Genomic DNA, 19,752 nt, shown 5'->3' on the forward strand with positions numbered 1-19,752 from the left:
TTATTTTTAAATGTATTTCCATCCATTGTTTTATCTCTACCTTTTAGCCTATTTCAATCCCATCCCCCCACCTCACCCCCACTAGGGCTATCTGTACCTTTATTATCACATTCCTTAGATAATATCACCACCTTCAACACCTCTTTGTCCTTTTTGTCTATGACATCTTTTGGTTATCTCTAGCTATCACTGGCCCTCTATCCAGCTCTACCTGTCCCACCCCCCCTTAAACCAGCTTATATTTCACCTCTTTTCTATTTTTCCTTAGTTCTGTTGAAGAGTCATACGGACTCGAAACATTAACTGTGTTCCTCTCCGCAGATGCTGTCGGACCTGCTGAGTTTTTCTAGGTATTTTTGTTTTTATTTTGTATTTCTATGGCTAGTCCAGTTCAGTTTCGGGCCAATGGTAACCCCCAGGATGTTGACAGTGGGGAATTCAGCGATGATAATGCCATTGAATGTCAAGGGGGTGATGGTTAGATTCTCTCTTCTTGGAGATGGTCATTGCTTGGCATTTGCGTGGCACGAATGCTGCTTGCAGCTTGTCAGCCCAAGTCTGGATATTGTTCAGGCCTTGCTGCATTTGGACATGGAATCCTTCAGTATTTAAGGAATCATAAATGGTGCTGAACATTGTGCAATCATCAGCGAACATCCCCACTTCTGACCTTATGATGGAAGGAAGGTCATTGATGAAGCAGCTGAAGATGGTTGGGTTTACGACTCTACCCTGAGGAACTCCTGCAATTATGTCACGAAACTGAGATGATTGACCTCCAACAAGCACAGCCATCTTCTTCTGTGCTAGATATGACTCTAACCAGCGGAGAGTTTTCCCTTGATTTCCATTGACTCCAGTTCTGCCAGGGCACCTTGATGCCACGCTCAGTCAAATGTGGCCTTGATGTCAAGGGCAGTCACTCTCATCGCACCTCCTGGAGTTCAGCTCTTTTGTCCATGTTTGAGCCAAGGCTGTAATGAGGTAAGGAGCTGAGTGACCCTGGCAGAACCCAAACTGAGCGTCAGTGAGCAGGTTACAGCTAAGCAAGTGCGTTTGATAGCACTGTTGATGACCCCTTCCATCACTTTACTGATGCTCGAGAGTAGACTGATGGGGTGGTAGTTGGCTGGGTTGGATTTGTCCTGCTTTTTTGTGTACAGGACATACCTGGACATTTTTCCACCTAGCCGGTTAGATGCTAGTGTTCTAGCTGTACTGGAGCAGATTGGCTAGGGGTGTGGCAAGTTCTGGAGCACAAGTCTTCAGTACTATTTCCGGAATATTGTCAGGGCCCATAGCCTTTGCAGAATGGCCTTCAGCCATTTCTTGATATCACGTGGAGTGAGTCAAATTGGCTGAAGACTGGCATCTGTGATTCTGGAAACCTCCGGAGGAGGCTGAGATGGATCATACACTCAGCACTTCTGGCTGAAGATTGTTGTGAATGCTTCAGTCTATCTTTTGCACTGATGTGCTGGGCTCCTCCATCATTGAGGATGGGGATATTTGTGGAGCCTCCTCCTCCAGTTAGTTGTTTAATTCTCCACTGCCATTCACGACTGGATGTGGCAGGACTGCAGAGCTTAGATTTGATCTGTTGGATATGGGATTGCTTAGCTCTGTCTATCACTTGCTGCTTATGCTGTTTGGCAAGTAGTCCTGTGTTGTAGCTTCACCGGGTTGACACTTCATTTTTAGGTATGCCTGGTGCTGCTCTTGGCATGCCCTCCTGCACTCTTCATTGAACCAGGGTTGATCCCCTGGCTTGGTGATAATGGTAGAGTGTAGGATATGCTGGGCCATGAGGTTACAGATTGTGGCTGAGTACAATTCTCCTGCTGCTGATGGCCCACAGCGCCTCATGGATTGAGTTGAGTTGCTAGATTTGTTTGAAATCTGTCCCATTTAGTACGGTGGTTGTGCCATACAACACAATGGAGGGTATCTCCAATGTGAAGGTGGGACTTTGTCTCCACAAGGACTGTGTGGTGGTCACTCCTACCGATACCTGATATTCTACATCCCAGAGTGCTGAAAGAGGTAGCTGTGGAGATATTGGATGCATTGGTGATCATCTTCCAAAATTCTATAATTCTGGAATGGTTCCTGCAGGTTGGAAGATAGCAAATGTCACCTCACTATTTAAGAAGGGAATGAGAGAGAAAACAGGGAACTATAGACCTGTTAGCCTTACATCAGTAGTAGGGAAAATGCTAGAATCTATTATCAGGATGTGATAAATGGACACTTGGATATTAATGATCTGATTGGGCATAGTCAACATGGATTTATGAATGGGAAATCAAGTTTGACAAACCTGTTGGAATTTTTTGAGGATGTTACTAACAGAATTGATAAAGGGAAGTTGGTGGTAGTAGTATACTTGGATTTTTAGAAGACTTTTGATAAAGTCATAGAGTTATAGAGCACAGAAACAGGCCCTTCGGCCCATCGTGTCCATGCCGGCCATCAATACCTGTTGATTCTAATCCCGTTTTCCAGTATTTGGCCCGTAGCCCTGTATGCTATGGCATTTCAAGTACTCATCTAAATATTTCTTCAATGTTGTGAGGTTTCCTACCTCCACCACCCCCTCAGACAGTGTGTCCCAGATTCTAACCACCCTCTGGGTGAAAAAGTTTTTCCTCAGAACCCCTCTAAACCTCCTGCCACTTACCTTAAATCTATGCTCCTTGGTTACTAACACCTCCACTAAGGGGAAACGTTTCTTCCTATCTATGCCCCATATAATTTTGTATACCTCTATCAGGTCCCCTCTCAACCTTCTCTGCTCTAAGGAAAACAACCCCAGCCTATCCAGTCTCTCTTCATAGCTGAAAAGCTCCAGCCCAGGCAACATCCTGGTGAATCTCCTCTGCACCCTCTCCAGTGCAATCACATCCTTCCTATAGTATGGCGACCAGAACTGCACACAATACTCCAGCTGTGTCCTAACTAGCGTTTTATACAGCTCCAACACAACCTCCCTAATTTTATATTCTGTGCCTCGGCTAGTAAAGGCAAGTACCCCATATGCCTTCTCAACCTCCATATCTACCTGTGCTGTTGCCCTCAGGGATCTATGGATATGTACACCAAGGTCCCCCTGATTCTCTGTACTTCCTAGGGTCCTACCATCATTGTGCATTCCTTTGCCATGTTAGTCCTCCCAAAATGCATCACCTCACAGGAGGTGTTGTCCCCTAGAGGAGGTTGGTTAGCAAAATTAAAGCACATGGGATAGGAGATAATATACTGGCATGGATTAAGGATTGGCTAGCAGGCAGAAAACAGACAGTAGGAATAAACAGGTCATTCTCATATTGGCAGGCTGTGATTAGTGGGGTACAGCAAGGATCAGTACTTGGGCCCCAGCTGTTCACAATATATAGCAATGATTTGGATGTGAGGATCAAATGTAATATTTCGAAGTTCATGGATGACACAAAGCTAGGTGGGAATGTGTGTTGTGAGGAAGATGCAAAGTGGCTTCAAGAGGATTTGGACAGGCTTAAATTAGTGGACAACATGGCAAATGGAATATAATGTGGAAAAATGTGAGGTTATCCACTTTGGTAGAAGGAACAGATGTGCAGAGTATTTCCTAAATGGTAAGAGATTAGAAAGTGTAGATGTACAAAGGGACCTGGGTGTCCTTGTCAATAAGTCACTGAAAGCTAACATGCAGGTGCAGTGAGCAATTAGAAAGGCTAATGATATGTTAGTCTTTATTGCAAGAGGATTTGAGTACAGGAATGGCAAAATTTTGCTGCAGTTATATAGAGCCTTGATGAGACTGCACCACGAGTACTGTGCAGTCTTGGTCCCCTTACCTTAGGAAGGATATTATTGCCATAGAGGGAGTGCAACGAAGGTTCACCAGACTTGTTCCCACAATGGTGGGACTGTCCTATGAAGAGAGATTAGGGAAACTGGGCCTTTATTCTCTAGAATTTTGAGGAATGAGCTGTGATCTCATTGAAACCTACAAAATATTTAGAGATAGCCAGAGTAGGTGCAGGTAAGATGTTTCCTCTGGTTGGGGAATCTAGAACCAGGGGACACAATTTCAAAGTAAGGGAAAAACCACTTAGGACCGAGATTGGGAGAAATTCTTTTACTCAGAGGGTTGTGAACCTTTGGAATTCTCTACCCCAGAGGGCTGTGGAAGCTCAGCCACTGAGTATGTTTAAGGTAGAGATTGACAGATTTCTAAATGCCAATGACATAAAGGGATATGGGGATATTGTGTGAAAAAGGCAGTGAAGTGGATGATCAGCCATGATCGTATTGAATGGCAGAGCAGACTCGATGGGCTGAATAGCCTCCTATATTTTACAAACATGCCTTAGAGCTTGCCACAATGCACTGGGATGTTGCTTCATCACAGCTAGGAACATAGGCGCAGGAGAAGGCCATTTGGCCCTTCAAGCCTGCTCCACCATTCAATAAGATCATGACTGATCTGGTTGTGGTCCCAGGTCCACTTTCCTGTCTGCCCCCCATGACCCTTGACTCCCTTGTCCAACAAAAATCTGTCTAACTCAGTCTTAAATAAATCCAAAAACCTAGCCTCCACTATTTTCTGGGGAAGAGAATTCCACACACCAATGACCCTTTGGGAGAAAAAGTTTCTCTTCATCTCTAAGGGAGACCTCTTATTTTTAAATTGTGTCCCCTAGCTTTAGTCTTCCCCACAAGAGGAGACATCCTCCGGGCACCCTAACAAGTCCCCTCAGGATCTTTCAGTAAGATTAGCTCTCATTCTTCTAAACTCCAATGGGTAGCCTGACCTGTTCAATATACTTCATAAAACAACCCCTTCATCCCAGGAATGGGTCCAGTGAACCTTTTCTGAACTGCTTCTAAAGCAATTATATATATTTTTAAATAAGGGGAGCAAAACTGCACCCAGTACTCCTGATGTGGTCTCACCAAGACTGTGCACAGCTGTAGTAAAACCTCCCTACTTTTATATTCCATTCCTCTTGCAACAAATGCCAATTGCCACTTGCCTTCCTAATCACTTGCTGTACCTGCATAAACTTTGTGATTCATGCACTGTCACGATTCACTGGGGATAGTGCGCTGTAATATCAGCCCCACTGTCCCCCGAGCTGTGACAAATGTGGAGAGTTTGACCAAACCACCAGATTGCTCCAATTCTACCTAACTGTTTAATTTAGGTTAACAGAATACGAGCACCAAGTTTGTAAACTTAATAAGTAAATAACTGTTTATTGAACAGACTATCGTTAACCAGTGGCAAAAGAAAGAAATATGAACTGCTAATTTCTAACACTATAACGTAAACTATATATATATATATATATATACACACACACAAGACACAAGCCACACCAAAACATGGATCTTAAGGGTTGGATAAAACAATACTAATTCAATCTAACTAAATCAATAGCACTAATTCTGGAATGCAGGATCCAATGGGTTAATTTTGATTGATGTCCTCCAAATTCCTTTTGGTTCTTGTTGATGACATGAGGTGGTCTTCCAGCACTTTCAGTATTTAGTTCACTGGTTGAGCACATGCCTTTTGATATCTCTAACAGTGATTTTCCCCTTTGCCTCTTGACAGGGGTTTTCATAGAGAGAGCAGGTTATAGAGATATGAGAAGAAAAGCCAGTTAGCTATTATTGTGGAATTACTGAAACCTTCCACACATAGGAGAAAGAGGTTTTAGTTCTTGTTCCTTTCAGGCTAGGAGCCATTCAGCTGCACTGCTTTTCACATAAAACCTTGGTCGCCTGGTCAGGAGCCAATTAAAATGCTGTTGTCAGGCAGCTCCCTTGGTCCAGGACTCCTTTCCGGCACCATCCTATCTTTCATGGCACACTCTGTTCCAGGACTGCAACATTGTGTATATCTCTCATCGTGTCCCAGTGGACATGCCTTTCAACCTGCAGCCATTGTAATTCTAATCCACAGTCCAACAGAAAATAAAAAGATATGTCCTTTACAACAGTCCAACAGAAATAAAAAGATATGTTCCTTAAATGCCTCCACCCTTAAAAGAGATGAAACGCCATTTCAAAAATGCATTTCATCACAAGGTATGTGACACATAGACAACAAAACACAAGACCTACTTTCATTCGTCCTTCCTCCCCATTATACAATCTTATGCAATCTTCAGCATTTCTTACCCTTTAACTTATTTTAGTATTTTACACCCAGGACAATGCATCTGCGATCACATTTTCTTTACTGGCAATGTGAACAATCCTTACATTGAATGGTTGAAACAGCAGACTCCACCTATACAGTCTCACATTTCAAGTTTTAAACTTTTCAATGAATGCCTGAGGATTATGGTCAGTGTAGATTAGTGTTTCTTTGTTATTGTGTCAGACATAAACTTCAAAGTGTTGAAGAGACAACAGCAATGCTAGGGTCTTTTTCTACTGTAGGGTACTTCCTCTGATATTGATTTAATTTCTTGGAAAAGTACCCCAGCGGTTTCTCTATCCCTAATTGATTATCTTGTAATAGGACTGCACCTAAGTCACTAGCATCAATTGCCATTTTAAAAGGTTTGGTAAAGTCAGGGGTGGGCAACACTGGTTCATTTATCAAGATTGGCATCAGCTTTTCAAAGACTGCTTGACATTCTGCTGACCATACAACTTTTGCCTGCTTTCTTAACAAATTGGTGAGAGGGACAGCTATTGTGCTGAAGTTAGGCACAAACTTCCTAAGTAACCTTATTAGACTTTCCCTTGGTCCTTCCTCTAAATATGAGGTCATAGTGTCTAACTGTCCCAGTATTGTCGCACTGGCTAGTCGAATTGTAGGAGGCTCGCTTTGGGCACTGCCTACTTCTCCTTCTACCTTGCCTTATTGTCTCTGTCATCCTCCACTACTCCTACCACCTGGCACATTTGCTCTGTCTTATCATCTTCTCTGTGATGATATTGCTTCAACATGTTTATGTGACAAATGGTTTTTTTCCCTGCACTCTGGAGTATCTATCAGATAAGTCACTTTACTAACTCTCCTAACTACCTTATTGGGGGCCATTGAATTTTGTTTTCAGGGGTTTACCCTGCAAAGGGAACAATACCAATACTTCGTCTCCTGCTTGGAATGTTCTAGTTGTAACATGTTTGTCTGCTCATTCTTTCATTTTTGCTTGGGAAGTTTTTAAGTGCTCTCGTGCTACTTTACATGCTCCTGCGAGTCTTTCTAGAAATATGGATATGTACTCCAACATGGAGGACACGCCTTTCTGATTTTGGAACTTTTCCTTAATTGCTTTTAATGGACCTCTTATTTCATGGCCATAGATCAATTCGAATGGACTAAATCCAGTAGATTCATTTGGAGAATCTCTGGAAGCAAATAGTAAGAAATCTAGTCCCATGTCCCAATCCTTTGGGTATTCATGGCAATAGGTCTAAATCATGGTTTTGAGAGTCTGATGGTATCTCTCTGAAGCTCCCTGTGTCTGTGGTTGATAGGTGGTAGACTTTATTTGTTTGATACCCAAACTGCTGATTATGTCCTGGAAAATTTTAGACATGAAGTTAGAACCTTGGTCAGATTGTATTTCAATTGGTAGGCCATAACGAGTGAAAAACTGAGTTAACTTTTCCACTACCACCTTAGCTGTAAAGGAATAGCTTCTGGAAATCGGGTTGTCATATCCATGATTGTAAGGATATACTGATGTCCTGTTTTCATTTTGGGTAATGACCCTACTAAACTGGTATGAGTATTAATGGTGCTGGTTTGATTACCTGTTGGGGTTTACGTACTACCTGACATGTATGACACGTTTTACAAAATTGCAGTACATCCTTATGAAGTTTTGGCCAGGTAAAATGCCTGTTTATTGACGCTTGGGTTTTCCGTATTCCTACATGCTCTGCCATAGGGATTTCATGTGTTACTCGTAATACCTCCATACAATATTTGGATGGTACCGCTATCTGATGAATAACCGTCCGTTTCTCATCCGCAGGTTTATGAGGGTCTCCACTTCCTCATCAGAACTCAGTTTTTAATGTAATAGCATTCTGGAACTCCTTCAGCCTCAGCTTCAGTGTGAGATGACTGTGCTAACTTGTTTAACTCTTGATCTGCTTTCTGAGCCTCAAATAATGAAGACATGCCAAACACTTCCTTTGAGTTATCCTCATCCTTAAAGAAAGTTTCGGCTACTCTAACATCTGCTTGTAGTGTTATTTTGATCTCTGGTGATGGACTTTGTTTAGCCATTGCTCTGGTCACCACACACGATGGAAAAATAACAGGAACTTGTTCTTGTAACTGCTCCGACTCTTTAGCCTCTCTCGGACTTTCTGTATTAATGGGCAAAGCTGTAACCTTCGCTCCTGCCAAATCATTCCCCAGGAGTAAGTCAACTCCATCCACAGGTAATTTCTTAAGCACTCCTACAACCACCGATCCAGACAACAAATCATGCTCCAATTGCACTTTGTACAATGGAACCGGGTATACTCTCCACTTATCCCGTTTACCAATACTTTAGCTTTCATTGAACTTTCTGGAGGGAAAACTAGGTCCTTCTCTAGCAAAAGAGTTTGAGTAGCTCCTGTGTCCCTTAATGTAGTTATGGGTTTAGCTGCATCATTTGCTGAAAAAGGGGTTATCTTTCCTTTAGACAAAAACTCTTTATATCTCTCATCTACCTTATTCACTCCACCTGCATTCACAGCAGTGTTTACCTCCAGACCCTTATTTGTAGTTAAAGCTACAATTTTATCTGTGGCATTTTCTTTTTGAGTTCCCTTTTCAGACTCACTCTTATGAACTCCAATAAGTCCCATGGGCTTCCTTTGCAACTTCCAGCATTCTGAATGAATGTGTCCCACTTTATTACAATGGAAATACTTAGGCCTTTGAGATTCACCTTCACCCTCAGTACCTTTCTTCCTGATCTGGGGAGGAGATCTCAAGGTATTCCCAGCTACCCATGCTTTACCCTGGCTACTTGCCTTCCTTTTGCTCTCCCACTTTCTATCCTTTTCAAGTTTATGGGGATGATGGAAAAAGGGTTTAGTTTTATGGATCAGCTCATAATCGTCAGCCATTACTGCTGCCTGTCTAGCAGTTGCAACCCTTTGGTCTTCAACATGGGTTCTTATTACAGAAGGTAGGGAGTATTTAAATTCTTCCAAGAGAATGGCCTTTTTGAGAACTTCATAGGTACTTTCAACTCCTACTGCTCGTATCCACCTGTCAAAACTACTTTGCTTAATCCTTTCAAGTTCAATGTAAGTTTGCCCAGGCTGTTTCCTTAAATTTTGAAACTCTTGCCTGTATGCTTCAGGGACCGACTCATATGCACTCAAAATGGCCTTTTTCAAAACATAATCACTAGAAACCTCCTCTGATAATGAAGCATAAATTTCCTGTGCTCTACCTGTCAATTTGCTCTGCATGGGCAATATCCAATTTTCCTGTCTAGTTCATTTGTTTAGTTATCTTCTCAAATGAAATAAAGAATGCTTCAACATCCTTTCCTCAAATTTTGGAAGAGCTTGTACAAATTTAAACATCTCCCTGCTGGGTTCTGATCTGGAAATAAGTCCTGCCTCACTTACTGGGGTCTCTTTTTTAGCTACCAGCATTCTAAGCTGGAATTCTCTCTCTTTTTCTCTTTCCTTCTTTTCTAACTCCCTCTGGAGATCAAACTTTTGCATTTCCATTTCTCTTTCCTTTTCCGCTGCCTCTAGTTCCAATTTTTTTTATTTGCAAATGAATTTGAGCCCTTTCTAATGAAACACCCCTTGGAGAATTTGGTCTCTCGGGTATTCCTTCCAATTTCAAATGCTATGCCATCTCTTCGATTAACCTTGCCTTCCTAGCTTTGGCAGACAATCCTCTTAATTTACTTGCCATTCGATTAACCTGGCTTTTGGGATCCCTTGTAAAATCGTCAGGGATATCTTTTCCACTTGCAGGAAAGTTTTAGCAGTTTTCAGTGCCATCTTATTTTTGACAGTACAAACCTGATGTTTCCTTTTAGCACTTACTAAATCTATACCCAAACTGTCATTGTCTTTTGTTCCAAAATATCCCGGACCTGAGCGCCCAAACTTTGCCATGACTCACTGGGGATATTGCACTGTAATATCAATCCACACTGTCCCCCGAGCCACGACAAATGTGTAAAAGTTTGATCAAACTACCAAATTACTCCAATTCTACCTAACTGTTTAATTTAGATTAACTAGAATTATTAGAATATGAGCACCAGGTTTGTAAACTTAATAAGTAAATAACTGTTTATTGAACAAACTGTTGTTAACCAGTGGCAAAAGAAAGAAATATGAATTGCTAATTTCTAACACTATAACTTAAACTCTACCCGCTTCTTAAATCACTATACACATACACGCGACACTTAAAACATGGATTTTAAGGGTGGGATAAAACAGTTCAATAGCACCAATTCCGGAATGTAGGATCCAATGGGTTAATTTTGATTGATGTCCTCCAAATTCCTTTTGGTTCTTGTTAATGACACAAGGTGGTTTCCCAGCACTTTCAGTATTTAGTTCACTGGTTGAGCACTTGCCTTTCAATGTCTCTAACAGTGATTTTCCCCGTTTCCTCTTGACAGGGGTTTTCAGAGAGCGAGCAGGTTATGGAGATATGAGAAAAAAAGCCAGTTACCTATTATTGTGGAATTACTGAAATCTTCTACACACAGGAGAAAAAGGTTTTAGTTCTTGTTCCTTTCAGGCTAGGAGCTATTCAGCTGCACTGCTTTTCACATAAAACCTTGGTCACCTGGTCAGGAGCCAATTAAAATGCTATTGTCAGGTAGCTCCCTTGGTCCAGGACTCTTTTCCGGCACCATCCTATCTTTCATGGCACACTCTGTTCCAGGACTGCAACATTGTGTATATCTCTCATTGTGTCCCAGTGGACATGTCTTTCAACCTGCAGCCATTGTAATTCTAATCCACAGTCCAACAGAAAATAAAAAGATATGTCCTTTACAACAGTCCAACAGAAATAGAAAGATATGTTCCTTACAGTACCAGGGCACCTGGAATCCTCTGTACTACTGAGTTCTGCAATCTCTCTCCATTTAAATAGTATATTGCTTTTCTATTCTTCCTGCCAAAGTGAACAAACTCACATTTACCCACATTATACTATACTTGCCAAATTTTTGCCCACTCACTTAACCTGTGTATATCTCTCTGCAGCTGAATTAACAGACTGGTCACTCAGGAATCCACGCTGACCACTAGGTTATACTGTACTGATAATGTTTACGTACATTATTCATTCTATTATTTTACATAGGATTGGAGTAAGCACAATGGGCCTATTGTTGCCTGTGTCTGATTTGTCACCATTGATGTTGACTTATATGAATATAAGAAATAGGACCATACAACCCCTGGAGCCTGCTCCACCATTCAGTACGATCATGGCTGATCTTCTGCCTCAAGATTATGAGGGGCATGGACAGGATGGATAGGGAGCAGCTGTTCCCCTTAGTTGAAGGGTCAGTCACAAGGGGACATAATTTCAAGGTGAGGGACAGGAGGTTTAGGGAGGATGTGAGGAAAAACTTTTTTACCCAGACGGTGGTGATGGTCTGGAATGCGCTGCCTGTGAGGGTGGTGGAGGCGGGTTGCCTCACATCCTTTAAAAAGTACCTGGATGAGCACTTGGCACGTCATGACATTCAAGGCTATGGGCCAAGTTTTGGTAAATGGGATTAGGTAGGTAGGTCAGGTGTTTCTCACGTGTTGGTGCAGACTCGATGGGCTGAAGGGCCTCTTTACTGTGTGATTCTGTGAACTCCATTTTCCTGTCCATTAACCTTGTTTCCCTGAGACACCAAGATCTATCTCAGCCTTAAATATATTCAACAATAGAGCATCCATGACCCTCTGTGGTGGAGAATTCCAAAGATTTACAACCTTCTCAGTGAAGAAATTTTTCCTCATCTCAGCCCTAAATGATTGATCCCTGACCCTGAGACTGAGTCCCCATGTTCTAAATTCCCAGCTAAGAGAAATAATCTCTTAGTGCCTACCTGGTCAAGCCCCTTCAGACTCTTTATGTTTCAATGACATTGCCCCTCATTCTTCTAAACTCCAGAGAATATAGACCCAGTTTTTTCAGGCTGTCATCATGGGGAAACCCTCTCATCCCAGGGATCAATCTAGTGAGCCTTCGCTGTACCACCTCCAGTACAAGCATGTCCTTCCTTAAATATAGAGACCAAAACCACGCACAGTATTCCAGATGCAGCCTCACCAAATTCATGTACAATTATACATAAGAACATAAGAATAGGAGCAGGAGTAGACCATTCGGCCCCTCAAGCCTGCCCTGCCATTCAGTAAGATCATGGCTGATCTGCCCCAGGGCTCAACTCCTCTTTCGTGCCAGCTCCTCATAGCCCTCAACTCATGGTATTTCAAAAATCTATCTACCTCCTCTTTAAACACTTTCAGTGATTTAGCCTCCACAACTCTCTGGGGTAGAGAATTCCAAACATTCACTATCTTCAGAGAAGAAATTCCTTTGCATCTCAGTTTTAAATGAATGTCCCCTTTTTCTGTAACTATGTCTGCTAGTTCAAGATTTCCCCACTAGTGGAAACATCTTCTCAACATCTACCCTGTCAAGTCCCCTCAGAATTTTGTACGTTTCAATAAGATCACCCCTCATTCCTCTAAACTCTAATGAATAAAAGCCTAACCTGTTTAGACTTTCTCTTTGTTACAAGCTCCAATTATTTCTTGCTTAATGCTCCGTCTAATGGTATAAGTACTATTAGGGGCCTGTAAACTACTTCCACCAGTGTTTTCTGATTCTTGTTATTCCTAATCTGGACCCAGACTGATTCTACTTCCTGATCTTCTGAATCAAGATTCTCTCTCACTATGGCCCTTATGTCATCCCTTACACCCTCTTTTTTAATCTGTCTGTCTTTTCAAAATGTTGTGTACCCTGGAATATTTATTTCCCAACCTTGGTCACCTTGTAACCATGTCTCTGTAGTGGCGATTAGATCTAAACTATTTATCTCAGTTTGTGCCGCTAGTGCATCTGTTTTATTACAAATATTTCGTGCATTCAGATAAAGAGCCTTTAAATTATTTTTTTAAAACTAGTCTTTGCATGGACCTTATTTGCTGATGCACCATTATCATTAAACTCTGTCCCTCCCTGTGCCTCTCTGCCTGTCTTTACCAAAGATTCTACACTCTGTTCTACGCTCTGTTGCCTTTTCCAAATCCCTCTTCACCTGACCCCTCACACGCCTTTTTAGTTTAAAGCCCTATCCACAGCCCCAATTATACGATTTGCCAGGGTACTGAACCCAGCCCAGTTTAAGTGAAGCCCACCCTAACGGAACAGTTTCTCTTTCCCCACTCCTGGTTCCAGTGCCTCATGAATCAAAACCCTTTCTTCCCACACCACTCTTTGATCCATGTTTTGAATTCTCTAATCCGCTTGATCCTATGCCGCAGTTGGCGCATGGCTCAAGTAACAATCTGGAGATTATAACTTTTGAGGCTTTGGACGCTAATGCCTCAAATTCTATTCAGCAGAACATCATTCCTAGTTCTATGTATGTCCTTGGTTCCTGCATGGACCACGATAACTGAATCCTCCCCTTCCCACATCTCCAGCTGCGCAAAGATGTCTTGAACCCGACACTGGGCAGGCAACACAACCTTCAGAACTCCTGGGATTGTGGCTGGGGAGAACAATATCTATCACCCTGATTATATGGTTTCCTATCACTACCACATTCCTGCACCATGCTGTTATGGCCACTTTGCTCATCCATCCTGCAATTCCTTGTTCTCATCCACACAGGTAGTAAGTATCTTGTAAGTGTAGGTCAAAGTCAAGGGCTGAGTCTCCTCCATCACTCCTTGCTGGTTCCCCATACCTGCCTGACTCACAGTCACACCTTCCTGTCCCTGACCATTGACCAATCTTAAAGTTAGCCTAAGTGTCCAGATATCTCATATACTCATGTCATTTGATACTGATATTTTAGAGATATTTGGAACTTTCTGGAAGCGAAGGGCAGTTAAAATTTTTTATATTGGGAAAGGTTTAAATTTATTGCCTTTTATTTGTCTCCCTCCCTGTTGTGTTAGCAAATCTTCTACATAAATGCACAAACAGCACTCACTGAAAGCTGAAGAATGGGTTTTTTTTTATTCATTCATGGGATATGAGCATCACTGGCTAGGCCAGCATTTATTGCCCATCCCTAATTGCCCTTGTTCAGAGGGCATTTAAGAGTCAGCCACATTGATGTGGGTCTGGAGTCACATGTGGATTTCCTTCCCTAAAGGACATTAGTGAGCCAGATGGGTTTTTAAAACAATCAACATAGTCATCATTAGACTTTTAATTACAGATTATTTTTTCATTGAATTCAAATTCCACCATCTGCTGTGGCAAGATTTGAACCCTGGTCCCCAGAGCATTACCCTGGATCTCTGGATTACTTGTCCAGCGACAATACCACTACGCCATCGCCTTCCCTGTTTGGAGGGGAGAGAACAGACCAGAAAAGAGTGACACAAAAGTTAAAAGTACAACAGTTTTAATCTATTTTAAAATATTTTGTGAACCTGGCCATCAAATGTTAAATTGTATTTTGAATAGTTAGAATTTGTTTGTATTGATCAACAAGCCACCAAACAGCTGGTTGTTTGTAGCCTGTCAGATCACAGTGAGTCAGGAGAATTGGAATGATTTAAGACTGCTTCTGTCTCTTGTTTGCACAGGTTCATTGCATTCTGCAGGAGGTGGTAATGGGGGGAATGGTGCTGGAGACTAACATGACTGAGATTGTATCGCAGGTTGAGGCACAGACTAAACTGGAAAAGTCTGAGGTGAGAAGCACTGAATGTACATCTGAAGGAAAGTTTTTTATTTCTGTGGGAATTCCATTTCCTGACAATCTAATGGAAACCCTGTGTGTCTCCTATTGTTGCTGGTTGCAGAGGAGGGAGTTCTGTGCTCAGTGAGTGGACCTGATGGTTTAGTCCTGTGTAACTCTCGGTTTTGAGCCTCAGGTATCCATGTGCTGTGCCTGCATGGGCCCTCCCTTTCACCGCACCACATCCCAGTATAGTTGCAGCCTTTGTCACTTGCTTTCTCCTTGACTGTTTTATGTTGCAATCTGTCTGTGTTGATGATCTCACTTGTTTTCTTGAAGCAAATTGTAAGTCTTGTCTCTGTTTGTTTCTTTCCCAGCTCTTGCCTTGCAGTGTTTCTCCCCCAGTTGATTTTTTCTCTCTAAAGAAGTTATTTCTTTGTAAATATTTACCTGCTCAACATCTAGCCCCAGATACTCCAGCACAAGATATAGGAGCAGGACTTGGTCATTCAAACCTTTGAGCTTGCTGCACTGTTCAATCCAATTATGGCTGATTGACCTCAACTCCACCTCCCACACCCCATAATCCCTTAATTCCAAAAACCTTTCAATCTCTGACTTTAAATATACTTAACGACTGAATATCCACAACTCTCTGGGTTAGAGAAATCCACAGATTCACAATCCTTTCAGTGAAGGAAGTTCCCCTCATTTCAGTCCTAAATGTCCAACCACTAATTCTGAGACTGTTTCCCTGTGTTCTAGATTCCCTAACCAGAGGAAACATTTTCCCACCATCAACTTTGTCAAACTCCTTAAGAATTTTGTATTTCACTGAGATCTCCTTTCATTTTTCTAAACCCCAGGGAACATAGGACTAGTCTACTCAATTTCTCCTCATAAGACAATTCCTCAACTCTGGAATCAGTCTAGTGAATCTCTAAACCAAGAATTAGGTAAGGAGATTAAAACTGCACACAGTGCAGGTACAGTGTCTCAGAACCAGCATTCTCAGGACTGAGGCTGTACTGGATTTTGGATCTTGCTGGATTTCAGGTTGGGTGGTCTGGGTCAAACCGGGTTGGGTGGGGTCAAGAGTCTCTCAGAATGCGGGAACACTTGGTGTGCAAGTGATGAAGCTGATCACTAGTCCGATGCCACTTTGCACATAGGTAAATTGTCCAAGTAAGTTTTTTAAAATTTTATTCAACCAAAATTGGCACATTCTAAAAATATCTGGTTTTCAGATAGCCAGATTTGAGACGCTACCTGAACTCCAGTTATGGCCTCACCAAAACCCCAGTAAGACTTCCTTACTCTTATACACAATCCCTTTATAATAAAGGCTATTATTCCCGCACTCTGGATCCAATTCTATTATGTAACTAAGGGCATAAGTTTTTTAAAAGTCAGTGAGTGACATCAATCCCTGGTTCACTGTTGTTGAGTTCTTGAACTGATTTGTGGCCTGTGTTAACATGGAATGTTTCACTTCTTCATATGTTTGTGATGTTACATACTTGTCAAAGCATGCATTTTATACTTTGGATCTTAAAGCCATTTAATAGTTTAGATTACTTTGCTGAGCAGAATGGCAGAATCAGCAGTTAGAGAGCCCTTGAGTGATGATAAAGGTAGTTTTCAGGCTGGCTCAAATGCATCATGAGTCAAGGACAACCTCTTCCAAAAACTGCTTGATCCAAAATAAATCCTGGAATAAAACCTTAATCTCACAAAAATAACCTTTAAATAATTACAAGGGAGTAATCTAATCTAGTTCAGATTGTGGTTATAAATCCAGCCTCATGACCATTTTGAAGCCAGGTTAGTTATTTATTAACCTGTGAATGGGTAAGACTTCCAACCAACACACTTTCCATCACAGTGCCACTTTCTTTCTAATAGTTCAAGAAACATGCAATTGAGGAGATGATTGACTGTGTTGAATGAAATACAGACGGTTGCACTAGCAGTATGAGGTGCAACTTGAGATGGACCAGAAGTGGTACTGCTTGCTGAGTGTCGGTTTAATCCAGTGAAAACTTTGTTTATCACTTGGTATATAAAGTAGTCAGCCCAATGATGCAGCATTATTGTCCGTCGTTGGATACGAGGATGTGAATTCTTTTGTGACTTTTGCTACTAAATGTGTGAACTCGTAATTTTCTGGTAAAGCTGCCAAAACTGAGAGAGATAGTGGATTAACAAGGTTTGCCAAACTACTGGCCTTGAAGAGAAGGACGTTATTGTAAATTGAAGATATACCTTTTCTTTACCATCCTTCTCTCCTTCTTCTGCTTTTCCTACTTTGTTTCCTTTCTTTGTTCTCCAGTCTTTTCTGGAAGGTCTTCAGTTTTGCTTTTAGCATTGCATTTTTGAACAAATTTACAAACCAATGCGACTTTTTGTTGCATTAATTACCTAGACACAGTTTGGATTTCTTTGTTGTGAGACATTAAAGTGTTTAACATTTCTTTTGTAATCCTAGGCTGGATTCTCTGCAGCGCCTGCCCGTGCAGTCTCTGCTGTCAAGAACATCAACCTGCCAGAGATCCCACGCAACATGAAAGTTTCAAATCTATCTCCATTTGTGTAAAAGGACATTTCATATTAATGATACCTGCTCATCTACTGCATTCACCTGTAAATACTGAGAGCTTTCATCACATCATCTTTGATGGGAAGGTTATTGTTATTAAAGTATGATAACTTGTGGTGGTTTCTCACTGGAGCCCTTTAACTGTATCAAATCCTAAATTGTTACAATACTTGAGAGACAAATCCTGACACTGTTTGTATTGAGCACCTACCCACATTGGTTGCACGACAGACAGGAACACCCTAAGCATTTAGCCAGGGCCAATCCTTAATCTAGTGCTTTGAACCAGATAGGCTGTATCTCTAGAGCAGGCACACTCCAAACCACATTCACCCCAAATGAAGGAAATTACCCAGAAACTGCCAATACCAACCCCTTACATGGTCCTCTAGAAGATAGAGGAACATAATGAGGGACAATTTAACAGCTCTTTCTGTGATCTGACTATAATGATGCAAATGGACATTCTATGAATTCCTAAGAAATGCTTACTGACTAAAGTGGGATTTTACCCTCCCCTGTCCCCCAAGCTGGAAGACAAAGGATGTGTTTTCTTCCATTTGTGAACATAAAGTGGATATTCCCACAACCATTATTCAGGAGAGAAGTGGAGCGCATGCTTTAATAGAAATTTGTCTGAAATTTGAAATATTGACAATTAAAGTGCATTTCCATTTACCAAGTTGTTTGCAGTTGTATATTCTCTTTCACTTTTAAGTGGGGTGTTTCTTAGCTGAGAATGGAAGTGGTGTTAAAGGAAGGGGCTGAATTTCCTGCTACTCACTGCCCCATCTAATTGGACAAACCATGTAATTTCATGATGAGCCTATTTTCATTCAAACCAAGGGTGTGTGCCAGGAGAAATCAGTTTATTTAGTGAATTGTCATAAAGCAAAACCAGTGATCACCGATTTTGAGTTATTTCTTGGCTTTCTTTCCCAGTCTTAAACTTTAGCTTGGTTGGTGTCTTGCACATAATTCAGAAGCTCTTCTTACAGCTGGGATCCTGATCCAACTGTGTTTGCAGAGAATTGCAGTTTCTGTAAGTGGATGGTTCTCTCCCTTGTGGTCTGTAACTTACCTTTAATGTGTGTTGTTAATTGGAGTAACATGCCACAGGAGAATGCAGGAAGCTGGACATGCTCCTCAGACACTACCAGGAGAGTTAGAGATACTGTAGTTCATCTAGAATGGATCAATATTTCCAAGATTTAATATTACACAAAGTAAAATATACAGCAAGATGCAGCACTTATAAAATCAGTAGCCACTCTTTGAGGGGCAAAGGGAAGGTATGATGAATTTTCAACAGATGCTATTTATTAGTGAGTAAAATTCCATCCACCATGAGTGATGTGCACAGCAATGCAGCCACTGAGGAAATTAATTCAGAACTTCAATATGCTGCACATGGAAATCTATAACTTAATATTCTCAAGTTTAGTTTCATTTTCCAACAGCAAGAGCCTGATGATCCATTGCTTATTGAGATTGTTTGTTTACATCTCTCCTTACAACAAAACGAAAATATTGCTGAAAGAAGAGACACGTCAAAGCTTTTCAGTGATACTCAAGTGCTGTACCATCAAAAAACGAAGGGGAAATACTGATGATGCAGAAAACTGAACTAAAAATGGAAAATTCTATAATGCAGCTTCTGTAGAGAGAAGAAACAGTTAATGTTTCAGGTGATGACCTTTCATCAGACCTGTAAAAAGTTAGAGATGTGATAGGTTTTAAGCAGGGAAAGGTGGGAGGAGCGAAAAAAACAAAAGGAAAGGTGTGAGACGTGGTGGAAGGCGAAGAAATTAAATGAAAAATGGGATGATGGTGCAAGACAAAAGGGGGAGATGGTGATGGGACATGGAAAAAAACAAAATATTGCTCTAAAGGGGCTGTAAATAACAACAGCAGAGCCATTCCCATAGAATTAGACCAAACATACAGCATAGAAACAGAATATTTGGCCCAACTATCCCCACAATATCATCTACCTCGCGAGAGACCAAACGCAGACTGGGTGACCGCTTTGCAGAACACCTTCGGTCTGTCCGCAAGCATGACCCAGACCTCCCTGTCGCTTGCCATTTCAACACTCCACCCTGCTCTCATGCCCACATGTCCGTCCTTGGCTTGCTGCATTGTTCCAGTGAAGCTCAACACAAACTGGAGGAACAACACCTCATCTTCCGACTAGGGACTTTACAGCCTTCCGGACTGAATATTGAGTTCAACAACTTTAGATCATGAACTCTCTCCTCCATCCCTACCCCCTTT

General features: G+C 41.6%; 1 protein-coding gene across 2 annotated transcripts in view; it reads left to right on the forward strand.

Moving 5' to 3' along the window:
• Positions 1 to 18,384, forward strand: part of LOC144668313 (AP-3 complex subunit sigma-2) — a 54,434-nt gene extending 36,050 nt beyond the window's left edge. Inside the window, exons 5-6 of one of the 2 annotated variants that reach the window (XM_078530195.1) lie at positions 14,782 to 14,889; positions 17,365 to 18,384. In XM_078530195.1, the coding sequence (XP_078386321.1) occupies positions 14,782 to 14,889; positions 17,365 to 17,472 (216 nt within the window). In that variant the 3' untranslated portion in view covers positions 17,473 to 18,384. The remainder of the gene's footprint in view (positions 1 to 14,781; positions 14,890 to 17,364) is intronic. The other variant, XM_078530196.1, reaches the window with a different exon arrangement.
• Positions 18,385 to 19,752: the final 1,368 nt, after the last annotated feature.

The sequence above is a fragment of the Cetorhinus maximus genome, chromosome 26 (assembly GCF_964194155.1).
Source record: "Cetorhinus maximus chromosome 26, sCetMax3.hap1.1, whole genome shotgun sequence".
NCBI lineage: Eukaryota > Metazoa > Chordata > Chondrichthyes > Lamniformes > Cetorhinidae > Cetorhinus > Cetorhinus maximus.